The sequence below is a fragment of the Brachyhypopomus gauderio genome, chromosome 15 (assembly GCF_052324685.1).
Source record: "Brachyhypopomus gauderio isolate BG-103 chromosome 15, BGAUD_0.2, whole genome shotgun sequence".
Lineage (NCBI taxonomy): Eukaryota > Metazoa > Chordata > Actinopteri > Gymnotiformes > Hypopomidae > Brachyhypopomus > Brachyhypopomus gauderio.
Genome location: NC_135225.1, coordinates 22,457,734 through 22,473,139, shown reverse-complemented (window position 1 = coordinate 22,473,139; position 15,406 = coordinate 22,457,734). Strand labels below are relative to the sequence as shown.

The window sequence follows — 15,406 nt, the reverse complement described above, 5'->3', positions numbered from 1 at the left end:
TAAATGTGGCACTACTTTTTACCTTGTCGTTTTATGTCATTGTGTGTATTTATTGTTCCAACAAGCACCTTGGAGTAGAATCAAATTTCATTGTAATGCAAATTATAATGACAATAAAGGCAATTCTGATTCTGAAATGCTATATGGTACGTGACACATGGCTAGTATCATGAACCTCACTTCAGAAGTGTCTTCAGTAACTTACTGTCACCCACAAAAAATTCAGCAGGGGTTTGATATTACTTTAAATAGTCAAAGAGTTTACATGTTTCATTGGAGTTGATCAGAGAAGCTTTTTTTTTACACTGGCTGCAGTTCTCATCCATGTTTTTTAGCTTGTAATATTTCAGACTATATTCTAATCTTTGTATTCACCTGTCCAACAATATGTTCTGTGATTTCTTATTCAGACAATAAAATGGACTCAGACAAATTTGAAATGTTTTTATTCATTTGTACAATTGCACAAATCTACACATCCAAACTTCTAAAAGAGAAAAGTGCAGAAAAGCACCAACAATTCCATACATTTAATAAGCATTATTTAAATAACAAGTATCTCAAAATTCTAATATATATGCTAATAGGTCCATGCAAGTTACTCTTATTAAATCATAAATATTGTGTGTTCATAAACATGTTAGAAATTAGCTGAGATTTATCCACTGAATTTAGCAAATTGACCACAAGTTGTCATTGTTGAAATTCCACCTTTATAAGTTGTAAGAAACCCTCATTCTTATGTAATACATGTTGTAAAACTTGACAATGTATTTACACAGAGGTCATCAGGGATATATTATAGACTTTATTCGAAGTTATCCACTTTACAAAGTAATACAGTGAAATTATTAATTACTTTGTAGTATGTGAGCTGATCCTAGACAAATGTAACATCTAGAGGGTACCTTAGCACCCATCTACTGGATATCCAGCTGTTCAAAATATGTTCAAAATATATATATAAAAAAAGACCTTCCGCTAATGTTACAATATAATAGTACACTTTAAAGGGGTATAATACAATAAGTTAGCAGAAACACCACCTTAGGTAATATAAGGTGATGTGCATTAAATAGAATAACACTTTTGTATAAATAAGCAAAGGCTAGACTAAATTTACATTTAACATTGTGCTTTTTTGAATAGGAGAAAAACCTTGTGAAGTAAGTATAGAGGACATGCCATTGTCACAGTACTTGGCACTCTTGATTCAATCTATCCATTCACACAGTCCCTTAGAAAGAACAGACAAGCACAACAGGGGAACATGCAGGCCCTCAGTTTGGCATTTCAGTTAAAGACCCCCTTGTTCATAATAGAACAGGCAAGACAATGCAGAACGATCATGGAACATGCCCTGTTTGTATGTAAGGCTGTCAAGGAGCTATGAAACATAATTTCATCCCCAACAATAATGTGACGTCTGAATCAGTCCTTGGTGTAGGCTTATTTCTGGGGAGATGAGCTAACGATAATGAACAAGGTCAAGACCAGTGAGAGAGGAGAGAAACCATATTTTACCATCATTTTAATGTTGCCCATAGGGAGTCTCTGAATAACTTCTGGTACTGAAAATGAGTATCAGGATAGACAGTTCTGTTATAGTTACCAACAGGAGAAATACACAGATGCTATCCAGAGTGTGGTTTCAGTTGAACTGGGTGATCTAGTTAGGCGTCTGGGTCACATGCAACCCCCAGCCACCACCCCCACATCTGTGGGCCAGATGAGGCATTGGCTTGTTCACCGCAAATATTACATCTGTATGATTATAAGCCCCATCCAAAGATAACAGATGCCCATAATGCATTTGGGACAAACCCCACTCTAGGGAAGTTCAAAGAATGCTGTGCTATTTTTTGACTGAGACCAAGCCTAATAAATGATGTAAAAAATAATAATTTTGTTGATGCTCCTTTCAGTATTTTATAATTTTCAGACTGGGCACTGCTACTGATGTTAATGTATTATATAAGATTAAACCACACTCTCAGAGTACCTTTGTGCTATCTGACAAAACAGGACATGTATACTATGCTGTAGGGTATACATCAGGTTATAAAAACATTTTCTGCGTTATGATTCAGTAATTCAGCTACTGATTCAAACACACGTAGTTTGAATTAAAAGCATTTTCCTGTTCACTAAAAATACCTGTTTGATTTCTACATATCTTTGATAATAGTATAGGGGAACAAAGAAATTGTAGTTACTTATAAAAATGTTATAACGTAACAACCATCTCCCACCTCCACCAAACACTCAGAGTGTTTACGTCTTTTGTAATACATTGTGAGCAAGGTTTATTTTTTCTAATTACAAAGCAAGGACAAATCTATTCAATGAGACAAAAGAAACTCTGACTGGCATGTCACCTGAGTGACATCCCCCACCCCACCCACACCCGGCATTGAAATTCCCGCCCTCTGAAAATCCCCATCCTATTTCAGGTCACTAGGAGGGGACTGACACAACAACAGACGTGGCTATAGCCCAAACTCAGCTTAACGCTAGCAGCCAGGGATACGGTGTCCTCCAGATGGAGGCTGCATCCTGGTCCTATCTCAGAGGATGGTACAGAAAAACTTCTTCTCCCGGAATGGGTTCTCTGAGGCGGGCACTGGGACAATCAGAGGGTCCTCTCGTATATGCGCGTCGCAGTATGCCATCAGATCTGCTGCTGCTTTGGACACCTGCCACCACAGTGGGGGAGGTTGGTGAGTAAGTGTCAGAACAGCAGACGTACATTTGTTAACACTCTCAGTATAAGGGCAGTCTGCTGTAATCATAGTTACTGAACAGTTTGGATACACATAAAGCTAAATATGCATACACACAATATATGCATCTCAAAAAAATCCTTTCACCTGTCCCCACCTCAATGGTACACCAAAATTATACACACACCCAACTCATTATTTACATTATCCTTCATTTTACCTCTACCAATTCTGTTTAAATTTACTGACTAGTAAATAAGCACAAACATATCCATCTGTTACTCAGACATTTGGTAAATAGGTTCAAAAGTTCACAAGTGGGTGGAACACACTACTATAACAAGGAAGCCATTTTGTGTCCTGACTTATTTGCCATAACTAGAGACATTACTGTAATCAAAACATACTTTACTATAATCAAAACTTTCCTGTATATGATGAAAGATGATGTTATATGCAGGTCTTTGGACAAAGAGAGCCCAAGAGTAATGAGACAAATAATGTGCACAGCAGAAGACTGAAGCAGAATACACTCACTGCATGTTACTCTCATAACTGCAGCATGTGTTATACTTACCTGATCTGTGACAAGGCCTTTGAACCTGGGTGGTGCAGAGTAGTACAAAGTACAAATAATATACAATAAGCTCACAGAAAGAAATACAGACGTACTGCATATCTAGCATTCTTTTTTATGTAGTTTCTCTGCAAAAAGCAAGGAGAAACATTTGTGTATTACTTGTATGCATACACTGACTCAGGGTCACAATAGATAAATGAAAGGTCTTTTTTTATCAGTTTTTTTCTATTTAGCAACCTTCAGTTTAAAGGCATATGTATGATCTGCATAATCCAACAATGTGAATGCATCCTGTAGTATTATCTTTAGCTGCTGTACTGTTTCTGATCTCATTATTAATTGCTATTGTTAATAATTGTAATTATTAATTAATTTAAATCCATTCCGTAAATTGTAAAAAAAAAAAAAAGAAAAAACTGTAGGATGTTCATAACAATGTACAAATAAATGGGCGTAGTTTGGGAGATTGATGTAATATTGGTTGAACTATTTTAACAGACAACTGGCTATATATTGTATAGCTAGCTATATTATCTTAGGCAGACAAGGCCAATAAATTTCAGCCAAGTAAGGAGAGAGATATTTTCCAAGGTTAAGGCAAACCTGTGAGGGAGAGAGGCTGGCAGCTCAAGCCTACAGTTTGTGAACGTGTAAGTGACATTCACAAACAGATGGCTGTCAGTATTAGTGGCCTGCCTGCATTGTTCTCAGAAACTAAACTTCCCATCACCCCCTTTCAACTAATTTAAAATATAAATGCATTATAGTGTGCATGTGTCAAGACAAAACCAAACATTATTCTCAGAATATATTTTGTCAACTCACACTAGAAAATAAGTCTGCTAATAGTAAAAACCTTAACAGACATTAATGTAGTTTACATTAAAACAATACTGGCATTGTGACGTCCGGAGCGCAGCGAAGGATGAGACAGAGAATCCTAGGCGTTTGACGGACGTTACGTTTATTTTAGTGGTGGGACTTTAACGCGTTAATTTCGATTAATTAATTACAGGAAAATGAACGCACTAAAAAAATTAACGCATTTTAACGCATTTAACGGACGAGACACTTTTGCACCGTGGAATGTTTCTCAGTGCGTGAGTTCCGGGCATACAGATTATGGACACACAATAAGATGATCATGATGGAGATGACTGAAGAGGCTACACTGGTGGATGGGAAATTTAAATATAAGAAACTTTCAGATGGAAGTACAAACAAAAATAGTGTTATTTACACTTTATGTAGGAAGGAGTTCGCTTAGAGCACTTCCACCCTTCGTTACCACCTCAACGCAAAACATGTTGCGGCTAAAGCTGGGCGTACACTGTGCGATATTTTAAATCGTGTACTCAGCTCCAGCTCAAACTGTACGACTAAATCGCAGGGAGAGTCGGCTCGTGGAGCTGCTTCAACAGTGCGATACTCTCACGAGGAGCGATTTGAATTTCAAACATGTTTGATGTTCTTGCGACGCTGCGATTTCTGATCGGGAGTTGGTCGTGAGGTGTGAATCGTTCCTCGTTTACCTGTGTAAACTATACGATACACGACGCGCGATTGAGCCGAAACGAGTGAAAAATCAGCTGAAAATGGGCCAAAAATCGCACAGTGTACGCCCAGCTTAACGCGCAGGTCAGTAATGATAACTTAGCTGCTAAATGTATTCCTAGTACGATAGGGTGACCAAACGTCCGTAATTCACATCCTGTGAGGAAACGTCCTGGTTTGACCTTCATTGGACCATTAAGACTGGATTAAACTTTCGCGAATGGCCGTAGCGCGCGACTCCGCACGCGTTTATACATGATGCGTCACATTATTTGTGTTGTCCGCTCTCTGTGGTCGAAGATAAATGCTTACAAGAAGCGCTGCGAATTGCGTCAACTGATGCAAGTTACGAACTACCGTCCAGGGGTGAGTTTCCCAAAACGTTCTTAGCGCCAAGTACTTCTTAACCTCGTACGTAAGAACGAGGTGACGAAGTACTTGGCACTAAGAACGTTTTGGGAAACTCACCCCAGAAAGACAATGTCGAAGAAAATCCAGCAGCTGTATGATGAGGAAAGAATTAAAACAGGTTATTGTGAAGAGTGCCACAAATGTGGCTCTGACTGGGGATCACTGGACCTCTGTTAGCAACAAGAATGATCTTGGTGTGACAGCTCATATTATAGATGATGAATCTATAGATGATGAAGATCCAGTCATTTGCTTTGAGCATGCAGAAGACCACTTCTAGGCACTATGAAGATGCCTATGGCAGAGGCCTGGGAAATTAAAGAAAGTCTACCATCTAAAATGGTATTAAAAAACATCTTCTGATTTACTTCAATTCTTCCAATATCCTGAGCAAAACTCCCTAAATTAAACAACATTTTTGGTCAGAATTTCCAATGTTCTGAACTGTTTTCTGCACACTACACATATATTGGTCTTCGTAGTAGACTGGTGGAAAAATAAACAAGATGTTGAAGTTTATGATTATGTTCATTGATTCATTCATCATTCAAACTTAAATTAATATTTCTCATGTTAAATACTGAAATGCGATTAAAATGCGATTAATTTCGATAAATTAATTACAAAGCTTCCGATTAATTCGATTAATTTTTTTAATCGCGTCCCGCCCCTAGTTTATTTAGACACATATAGCGCAGATTGCGCACGTAAAACATGTAAGCACACGGAAACATGTATGACTCAAACAACGACGAGCACAAGACACTGTGCGAACGCACATTAAATAGACAAACCACATAAACATGGGGTTTATGTGGTTTGTCACAGTGATGACGAGACGAGCCACAGGTGAGATGGATTATCACAGGACGTAATCGCACCCACGGAGATTCACAGACATAGACGAGTAGACGTAGACAACGTAAACACACGCCCAAAAGGGAGGGGTCGGGGACCGTAACGTGACAGACTCCCCCACCAAGGGCACTACCCGTCCCGGGGTGCCAACAGGACCAAGTGCCCCGAACCCACATCAATGGGCGGATCCGACGCGCTCAGTCCTGGGTTTGGGAGGTGACCGCCCTTGGTGTAGAGTCTGCCACGAACAGCTCAAAACACCCTCCTTGGGAAGACCGGGGAAAACACGTTAGACAAACAGAACAGGACATTCACGAACACACAAACAGGAACATTCACCCACAGAGGCACGAGAGGGAAAAGGGGATTTGGCAGACATTCGGGAATACACACGAACACAGGGACAGACAGACATGTAAATGGTGCCAGGCTTCGCACCAGGAGGAGAGCGGTCAGCGGGGGGAACCCGGGAGCTGCGGGGGCTGCGGGAGCTGCAGGCGCTGTGGTAGGCGGTTCTCTGCCCGCCCTCGCCACAAACCCTCCACCGGGTGCGGTGCGGCTGGCGGACGCTCTTGCAGCCCTCTCGGTTGGCACGCTACCGGCTTCTGTGGAAGCCCTCGGGGGGCGTGCCGCGGGGTAGGTCTGGCTACCCGCCCTCTCTCTCTCAGGGGGACCACTCCGGGGGAATTCCCCTCCTCCTAGCGCTAACTTTCTGGACCTGACAGTGGTAGTGTCCTCGACCTCCATCTCCTCCTCCTCACTGCCCAGGCTCCAGCTTATGGGCTCTTCCAGGCTCTCACCCCTAGAGTAGTCCATGGCACTGCCCTCGGAGCGTTCGGAGAACACGCCCTCTTCCGGAGTCCTGCTCCCCTTCACGGTCCCAGTAGAGTACTACGAGAGGAGAGAACTCCCCTCCTCCTCCTCCTCCTCTGAAAACAGCTCGCTGTCCGTGTACTCGGCGGAACCTGAGCACAAGAAAGGGGGATGGTCTTCCTCCTCCTCGCCCTCACCATAGTACCAGGTGGGGGCGGAGCAAACGGAGGGAGGATGGTCTTCTTCCTCTTCGCCCTCACCGTAGTACTCGGTGGGGGCGGAGCATATGAAGGGGGGATAGTCCTCCTCCTCTTCTTCCTCTGCACCCTCACCGTAATCCACTGTGGGGGCGGAACACACAGAGGGAGCAGGGTCCTCACCCTCTTCTTCTTCCTTGCCTTCCTCCTCCTCCTTGGACTCGCTCTCCGGGGTCTTCTCCGTAGAGCAGAGTTCAAGGCAGCCTACCTGTAGTGGCAAGAGTTCCCTGGTGGGAGAGGGGTGTCGCTCCCTCCAAATCCGCACCGCGGACTCGCGGTAATAGTCCGCCCTCTCCACGCTGGAAGCTTCCCGAGCCTGATGCATGAGCGCACATACAGGATCCTGCTCCATCATCTCGGGTGATGGAGCAGGGGATGAGGCATGGTGACGCCTGCTGGGCCTCTTCCCCTTCTTGGCCCGGGTGGCATAGCCTGGCATCTTGTCTCTCGTTTAGGCTCGTCGTTCTGTGACGTCCGAAGGACGAGACAGAGAATCCTAGGCGTTTGATGGACGTTACATTTATTTAGACACATATAGCGCAGATGGCGCACGTAAAACATGTAAGCACACGGAAACATGTACGACTCAAACAACGACGAGCACAGGACGCTGCGCGAACGCACATTAAATAAACAAACCACATAAACCCCACGTGATGACGAGACGAGGCACAGGTGAGACGGATTATCACAGGACGTAACCGCACCCACGGAGATCCACAGACGTAGACGAGTAGACGCAGACAACGTAAACACACGCCCAAAAGGGAGGGGTCGGGGACCGTAACGTGACAGGCATGTTGTTATAAGTTGTTACATAGATTAGTTTTCAAAGAAAATAGTGCTGTGCTGGTTGGTTGATGTCATGGTGGGCAAAGAGTCAATAATTACAATGGGCACATAACCCACTGATGAAGGAGAGCCTTACTAATTAGGCTCTACTACTACTAAGGGCAGTCATGGCCTGGTGGTTAGGGAACTGGTCTTGTGACCGAAGGGTCCCGGGTTCGATTCCCAGATCTGAGGCCATGACTGAGGTGCCCCTGAGCAAGGCCCTTAACCCTCAATTGCTCACTTGTATAAAAAATGAGATAAAAATGTAAGTCGCTCTGGATAAGGGCGTGTGCCAAATGCCATAAATGTAAATGTACACATATCACATTCCACTGTGTGATTGAGGAATTAATGAGAGAGGACATCCCTCAATCAGATGAGCTCTGATTCTCTTCCTGATGATGATCCACTGATGCCATCCCCCCTCCAGAGGACACACTAATTAGATTTGGAGGATGAGTGTGCTGCATCTTCCTCACTCTGCTTTCTACAGTATCTCTGTCACTGTTTAACTTTCACCCTTTGTGCACTCCCCTCACTCTGTCAAGTAATCCACAGGGAGAGAGGGCACTCATAGCGTCTGAGCTTCTGGTCTTAAACTCCAATTTCCATTGAAGCTCCTCCTATTCGCATCCTCAAATGCCTGAAAACAAAGGCCAGTGTTTACCTCAAGGCTCCGCCTTCACCTCAACTCACAATGCTGAGCCACTGTTGTTTATGAAGGTCATACTATCTTCCCAGTTTCATCAAAGTTGTTCTACAGAGATGCAACACTGACTTTTGCAAAGAAGAGTAAATGTGGTGGACTACATGGCCTGGTTCCTGTACACAGTGTTGGCAGCTCAACTCGAGGCCCAGGAGGCAAGCACAGTCTGGGGCACATGAGAAACAGCTCAGGAGTCAGACAATGGGATCAGCACAAAGGGCAAACTAGTTTTTTGCATGATAAGTTTATCCTGAGGTTTCATGAGAGCTGGGGTGATCTTTTTCAAAGTGTATTATGTTATACACTCACCAGCCACTTTTATTAGGTACACCTGTCCAACTGCTCATTAACGCAATTGTCAAATCTGCCAATCACCTGGCAGCAACTCAATGTATTTAGGCATGTATACATGGCCAAGACAATCTACTTCAGTTCAAACTGAGCATCAGAATGGGCAAGAAAGGTGATTTAAGTGACTTTGAACGTGGCATGGTTGTTGGTGCCAGACTGGCTGGTCTGAGTATTTCAGAAACTGCTGATCAATCAATCAATCAATCAATCAATCACATTTTATTTATATAGCGCTTTTTACAACAGTTATTGTCACAAAGCAGCTTTACAAGTGCCGAGTCCTAGCCCCCAGTGAGCAAGCCAAGGGCGACAGTGGCAAGGAAAAACTCCCTAGTTTTTTTTTTTTGCATGAGGAAGAAACCTTGAGAGGAACCAAGACTCAGGGGGGGAACCCATCCTCCTCTGGCCGACATCGGTCACCATGATCTACTGGGATTTTCACGCACAACCATCTCTAGGGTTTACAGACAATGGTCCGAAAAAGAGAAATTATCCAGTGAGCGTCAGTTCTGTGGCACAAATGCCTCATTGATGCCAGAGGTCAGAGGAGAATGGCCAGACTGGTTTGAGCTGATAGCACGGCAACAGTAACTCAAATAATCAGTTGTTACAACCGAGGCATGCAGAAGAGTATCTTTTAACGTACAACACGTCAAACCTTGAGGTGGATGGGCTACAGCAGCAGAAGACACTGGGTGCCACTCCTGTCAGCTAAGAACAGGAAACTCAGGCTACAATTCGCACAGGCTCAGTAAAATTAGACAATAGAAGATTCGAAAAACGTTGCCTGGTCTGATGAGTCTCAATTTCTGCTGCGACATTTGGATGGTAGGGTCAGAATTTGGCGTCAACAACATGAAAGCATGGATCCATCCTGCCTTGCATCAATGGTTTAGGCTGGTGGTGGTGGTACAATGGTGTGGGGGATATTTTCCTGGCACACTTTGGGCCCATTAGTACCAATTGAGCATTGTGTCAATACCACAGCCCACCTGAGTATTGTTGCTGACCATGTCCATCCCTTTATGACCACAGGGTACTCATCTTCTGATGGCTACTTCCAGCAGGATAACGCACCATGTCATAAAATGCGAATAATCTCAGACTGGTTTCTTGAACACGACAATGAGTTCACTATACTCAAATGGCCTCCATAGTCACCAGACCTGTGGTCACCAGTGGTGGAACGGGAGATTTGCATCATGGATGTGCAGCCGACAAATCTGCAGCAACTGTGTGATGCTATCATGTCAATATGGACCAGACTCTCTGAGTAATGTTCCCACTACCTTATTAAATCTATGCCACAAAGGATTAAGGCAGTTCTGAATGCAAAAGGAGATCCAACCCGGTACTAGCAAGATGTACCTAATAAAGTGGCCGGTGAGTGTGCATTACTTGATTAATATTATTTATATTTCAGTATTACTTTCCATTACTTCTCTACTGTAATTCAGTTAAAAAGCCATATATTATGGCAATCAGTTGAAGTGCTTTCCTGAAACATTCTTTCTAGTTCTTGTACTGAAACATTAATTTTATAATTTACATTTAATTATTTGGTATAAATTCATCTAGCCCCCAGTACTGCATTTCTAAAAGTGTATCAAAGAAAATGTATATATCATGAGTATAAATTGTCCTCATGATAAATCTTTCATGTTTACCTGGAGATTGTGGTTTCTATTGATTGTATTCAGTGTTTGCTGCTGGTGACCAATCTTTCTTCCTAAACCATAAGCTCACAAACTTCAAAAGTGTGGGATGCCAGTAGTTCAAAATGCCATATTTCCTATATTAAACTGATAAGATTAAGCCAGGAACTTCACATTTTCACTCTTCTACCTCTACGTATGGACTAGTAAATATGTAAATGAGTTTATTATGATAAATATAGGAATTGGAGTAATATGAAAGGATATTTCTAATAGTCAGATTGCATTGACTCAAATGTGCAAACATACTATGGTGTGCTACTACCACGAAGTATAGTGTAGGAAAAAAGCATAAGGTGTGTAGGAATGTGTAAGCATATGGTAACATTTGATAGCATTTGGTGTTACGTTTGCCATCTGCAAAGTGATCGTATTCAAGGAAGTGAAAACTGTGAACATATCCAGTGGAATGAAAGCCCTCCCTAGAATTACCCAGGCAATCTTTTTCTCTCTGTAAATGTAGCAGTACTGAAATGTTCTGTTTGTTTTTTGGATTTATGCATAAAGAGGCACAATAAATGACCTGCTCAAAGTTTCACCTGTTAAATCAGTAATCAAAAAAATAAACATTCTCTCTTGATACACTTGAAAAAACAATCACTGATTCTATGTAAACACAAATTATTATTAATTTGTGTTTACACAATAGTTATATAAACAGAGATGGCCTAAAGTATCAACAATTATTCATGAATGTAATTTATATACATGGGTCAAACAGACAAACTCTCACCTTTATCCTGTCCATACATGCTTCCATTTTTAGCTGTTCCACAGCTTTGCGAGCCTGGGAAATACTGGCAGTGCTGTTGTTGGCCATAACGTCCTTCATGATTTACACCTGCAGACTCACGAGGAGGAGAGAAGTGTCACTTAGCAATGCCATTCAAAGTCTCAAAATACTTGCTAAATGCTTATCATGGATTCAATAGTTTAGCTAAATCATTTTGACCATTATCAACTCTGGGCTCATTGGCTCTTCTTTAGGACAATGCCCTGATTTTCCTGTCAGGAATCTGCTTCTGGTATCTGGTACATGGCATCAGAAACATAGTTTAAAAATGTGTCAGTCAGTGCCTTATCTGGAATGGAAAGGTGGCGGCGGGGCACAAAATAATTGTATCATTATTAACAAAACCAGTCTATGAGTTGTCCACTAGCATTTTATAACCACACCAATATAAAGTATGAAGGTGGGGTGCACTATTCAATTAGACTATGCCAGTAAAATGCAGTTTTATGCTGTATGTTGATAATAAAATTAAATGGATAGGTAAACATTGTGCAAGACCTTTAAAACAACATGTACTTGAATGAGTCATTGAGCTATCTAAGGCAGGAATCATTTAACCATAGACTGTTCTATTAAGTTCATTTTCAAAATCACTAGGGAAACGCATTCAGCCTGTGTTTTTCATGTACAGCTGTTCTTTCCTTCACTTAGTTGTGTAATTAAGAACTGATACATTGATATGTTACCTTTAGCTTGTTCATTGGGGCCCATATTTACTGTTTCCCATTTTATTATACAGCATCATAGAACACAATTTAAGTTCTATAAGCATACATTTGATGCAAGGCTCCACCCCATAATACTATTGTAATAGGCCTGTACTAGAATTAGGGCAAAACCTCTCTGTTCTATTATGATTTTTCTATTAGGATTTTTTTAGTATTCATTTTTAATCATAGGAGTCTAAGGATGGAAAAGGTCAGCAAGCTTACATGTTCTCAGACAAATTTCTAGTGTTCTAGCACTCTGACTAAATAAATAAGTTTAATAATTATTCAATGATTCTTTATATTCGTTATTATTGTATTAGTTAGGCATAAACATTACTGTATTTATCCTGCCTTACAAGATCTGATTACTACAAATCTTGTGAATGAGTCAGGTGTGTTAATATAGAGAAGACAAAAACATATTTGCAATGTATGGTCACCAGGGTGGGCTTCAAAACTTTCTGCTTAAATCTTAGACTGTTTTCTAACTATATTCCAGTATTAAACTGTCTCAACAAGTAGCCTACTTCTAAAAAAGGGCTGGGAGTGGGGTTTAATCAACACGTATATTTTATTTTCTAAGCACTTGCTCCATAAAACGACAATTTAATAACATTTTAGTTTATGCGCATTTATGTTTGTAGTTAAGATAATTTTCCCTCCGGCGTAACATATTTTTTAAGGAACTCATGACCAGTCATTTAATTCCTGGCCTTGTAAATATGTGTTCTCTTATCAGTGTGGGGGAATCCCGGTGGCAAAATGGAGAATAGTCTACTTGTAATATACACTAAGTGGTAGCACAGTAGATTTTGTATTAGGTAAACAGATTCGTTAAGTGCGAACCTGGAACTTAGGCTGTAGCAGTAGGCTTGGTCTGTTTTAATTATAATTATATGTGAATATAATAATATAAGGATATATAACAGCTGGAATGTGTACTACTCCAAGAACAAAATGAAAATTTCTGGGGCGTGCGTAGCCATTCGTTCAGACCCTTGTTACCAATTTTGTCACGGTATAAATCGAATTCTGCAGGTGAATGAAATCCTACGGGGAGATCTGGATGCGTGCGAAGTTTCTGTTTCAACCGTTTGGATGAAATACAGATTTAAATACCAGGTCATAGGCTGCACCCAGCAGTTCTGAATGAATTCTAAACTGCGTCGGCTATATGGTCTCATGTATGATCTGGCCATCCTGACATCCTCAGCCTGTGGCGGTACCTTCCTTGTGGTCTAGATTTAAATCCTTCAACGCTTGAGATTCTTTGGACAGATACAGCTCCTCACAATACGTCGTTTATACAGAGTGTCAGTGCTTCATATACCAGTGTTATCTGGTTATTTGAACATTAATAACTGAAAATATTATATTTACAAATGTTTAAAATTATGAGAGGTTTCAGTATGCAATCATTGTAGTCTGCATCATCCTCGTTGTCTCATTATCCCCCTGTATAATATTTTAACTTAAACAGTATTTGCAGAAAAAGCCGATTAAACACAGTAGTCGAACACATATACCTACCTGAAACGTGCCAAAGATCAGACTCTTCAGTACTCGAAAAACGGGGTCGACTCCACCCTACAAGAGATTCTGTCAAATTGGGATTCACAACGAGGGGGAAACGAGGAAAACCCCGAAGTAGCTTCGCCTGAGTCCCGTCTCCGTCTTATCCAGTTTAATGGTTAATTCAAGTATTTTTCATTTGCAATTAACGACGAGTCTTTTTCCAGTGTGCAACGCATTCTCCGATTCACTCTAATATAATTTAGAAGAGGCTGTAGGCTCGCTGCCAGTCTTCATGGACCCGACAGATGTGTGGGGAACCTCGCAATGACGCACCAGGCCACAATAAAGGTGTCAGGAAGACGTTTGGTACACACCGCTGCGCCTTTAAGAAACGGCTTGACGCTTGCGTTTGCAGCCTATAGTGTAATTTTTTTTCTCGGATTTTGTTTTTCACGCAGTACGTTAACAGTCAAAAAGGTCTAGAAGTCTCTAACCATTGTGCCGACGAGAGCTTGCGCTTATCCCCTCTCTGCTCTACAAAAGGGTAAAAATCGCATCCTCTCCATTCTTAATTCGACTCATTGCATCAGAGTGTCCAGGACGTGCAGACTGAACAGGCTTCCCTGCTTAATTTTACATCATCGTTGACATCACTGGGTTTCCCATTATATCCACAATGAAGCATCAACATAGGGTTACAGGTTCATATCTTTATGAGGATCTATAAGGTGAATTCTAAGATGTGTTACTAGTGATTAAAGAATATGACATGCCAAAATGTCCAAAAAAAAAAACATTTGGCAAGTGAGGTGTTTAGGTGTGTATAGTAGATGTGTACAATTCCAACTTCTCATGAAAACTGCCATGTGTATGTATGTATCTGTGTATCTACAGGGTTCCCCTGGGTCCTTGAAATCTTTGAAAGTTTGTGAATCTGAAAAAATAAGTTCAAGACCCTGCAAAGTTTTTGAAAACAGGAATAAAAAGACAGCCATCCTTGAATATTTGGGTTGGGGGGGGGTGTTTAAATATCACATGGATGAAGACCCCTGGCAAGAAACCACACTTGGTAGGAAGTCAGTATATAGAAAAGATTGGTATGAAAAAGGTATTTGTGTAAAGAATCCTTTAGATTGTCATGAAGATCTTTTAAATTTCTCATCCTTTCTTGAAAAATATGATCTGATATGGTAGTTGAAGGTCTACAAAACAATTCATTTAGCACCGATTCAATTAATCAAAATTGTCATTTTATATTCAGAGGTGACCATTTCGATGCCCACGTTAAAAGTGAATGACTGAATCTTATTATACTTGACGTAAACAATGGTATGAGACAAAAGATTTACTATGAATATAATAGATTCTTTCAAGAAACATCCAAGAATACAACTTATAAAACCACAATGGCTTTTGCTCATTCCAAAATTGTCAAATGGCCCATATCTCCGAAAGTGAAAGAAACTCATTTTGAAATAATAAATAAGATATATCCGGGCACCATGTTTCTTGAAAGAAGATTTACGTTTGATGTTGAATCATGTGCCTTTTGTAAGTCAGAATCCCTGGAGCATTAGTTTTTCTCA

At 41.1% G+C, this 15,406-nt stretch overlaps 1 protein-coding gene across 2 annotated transcripts; it reads right to left on the bottom strand.

Annotated features, from left to right (window-relative positions):
* Nucleotides 1-429: 429 nt before the first annotated feature.
* On the bottom strand, nt 430-14,496 carry gng4 (G protein subunit gamma 4). 2 transcript variants are annotated; one of them, XM_076974961.1, is made up of 3 exons: nt 13,836-14,496; nt 11,536-11,650; nt 430-2,696 (listed from the first exon to the last, which is right to left on the bottom strand). In XM_076974961.1, the coding sequence occupies exons 2-3, from the start codon at nt 11,632-11,634 to the stop codon at nt 2,568-2,570; spliced, it is 228 nt and encodes a 75-aa protein (XP_076831076.1). In that variant the 5' UTR covers nt 11,635-11,650; nt 13,836-14,496; the 3' UTR covers nt 430-2,567. The 2 variants fall into 2 exon arrangements, with proteins under 2 accessions (XP_076831076.1, XP_076831075.1); XM_076974960.1 differs by having other exon boundaries at nt 11,536-11,643; nt 13,836-14,455.
* Between the last annotated feature and the right edge of the window lie 910 nt (nt 14,497-15,406).

Excerpts from the sequence above, each read along its gene's own strand:
- gng4 (XM_076974961.1), bottom strand. The coding sequence starts at position 11,634 with ATGAAGGACGTTATGGCCAACAACAGCACTGCCAGTATTTCCCAGGCT. Across the intron at positions 2,697-11,535 it reads CATGTATGGACAGGATAAAG|GTGTCCAAAGCAGCAGCAGA; the intron begins GTGAGAGTTTGT and ends CTGTGGTGGCAG.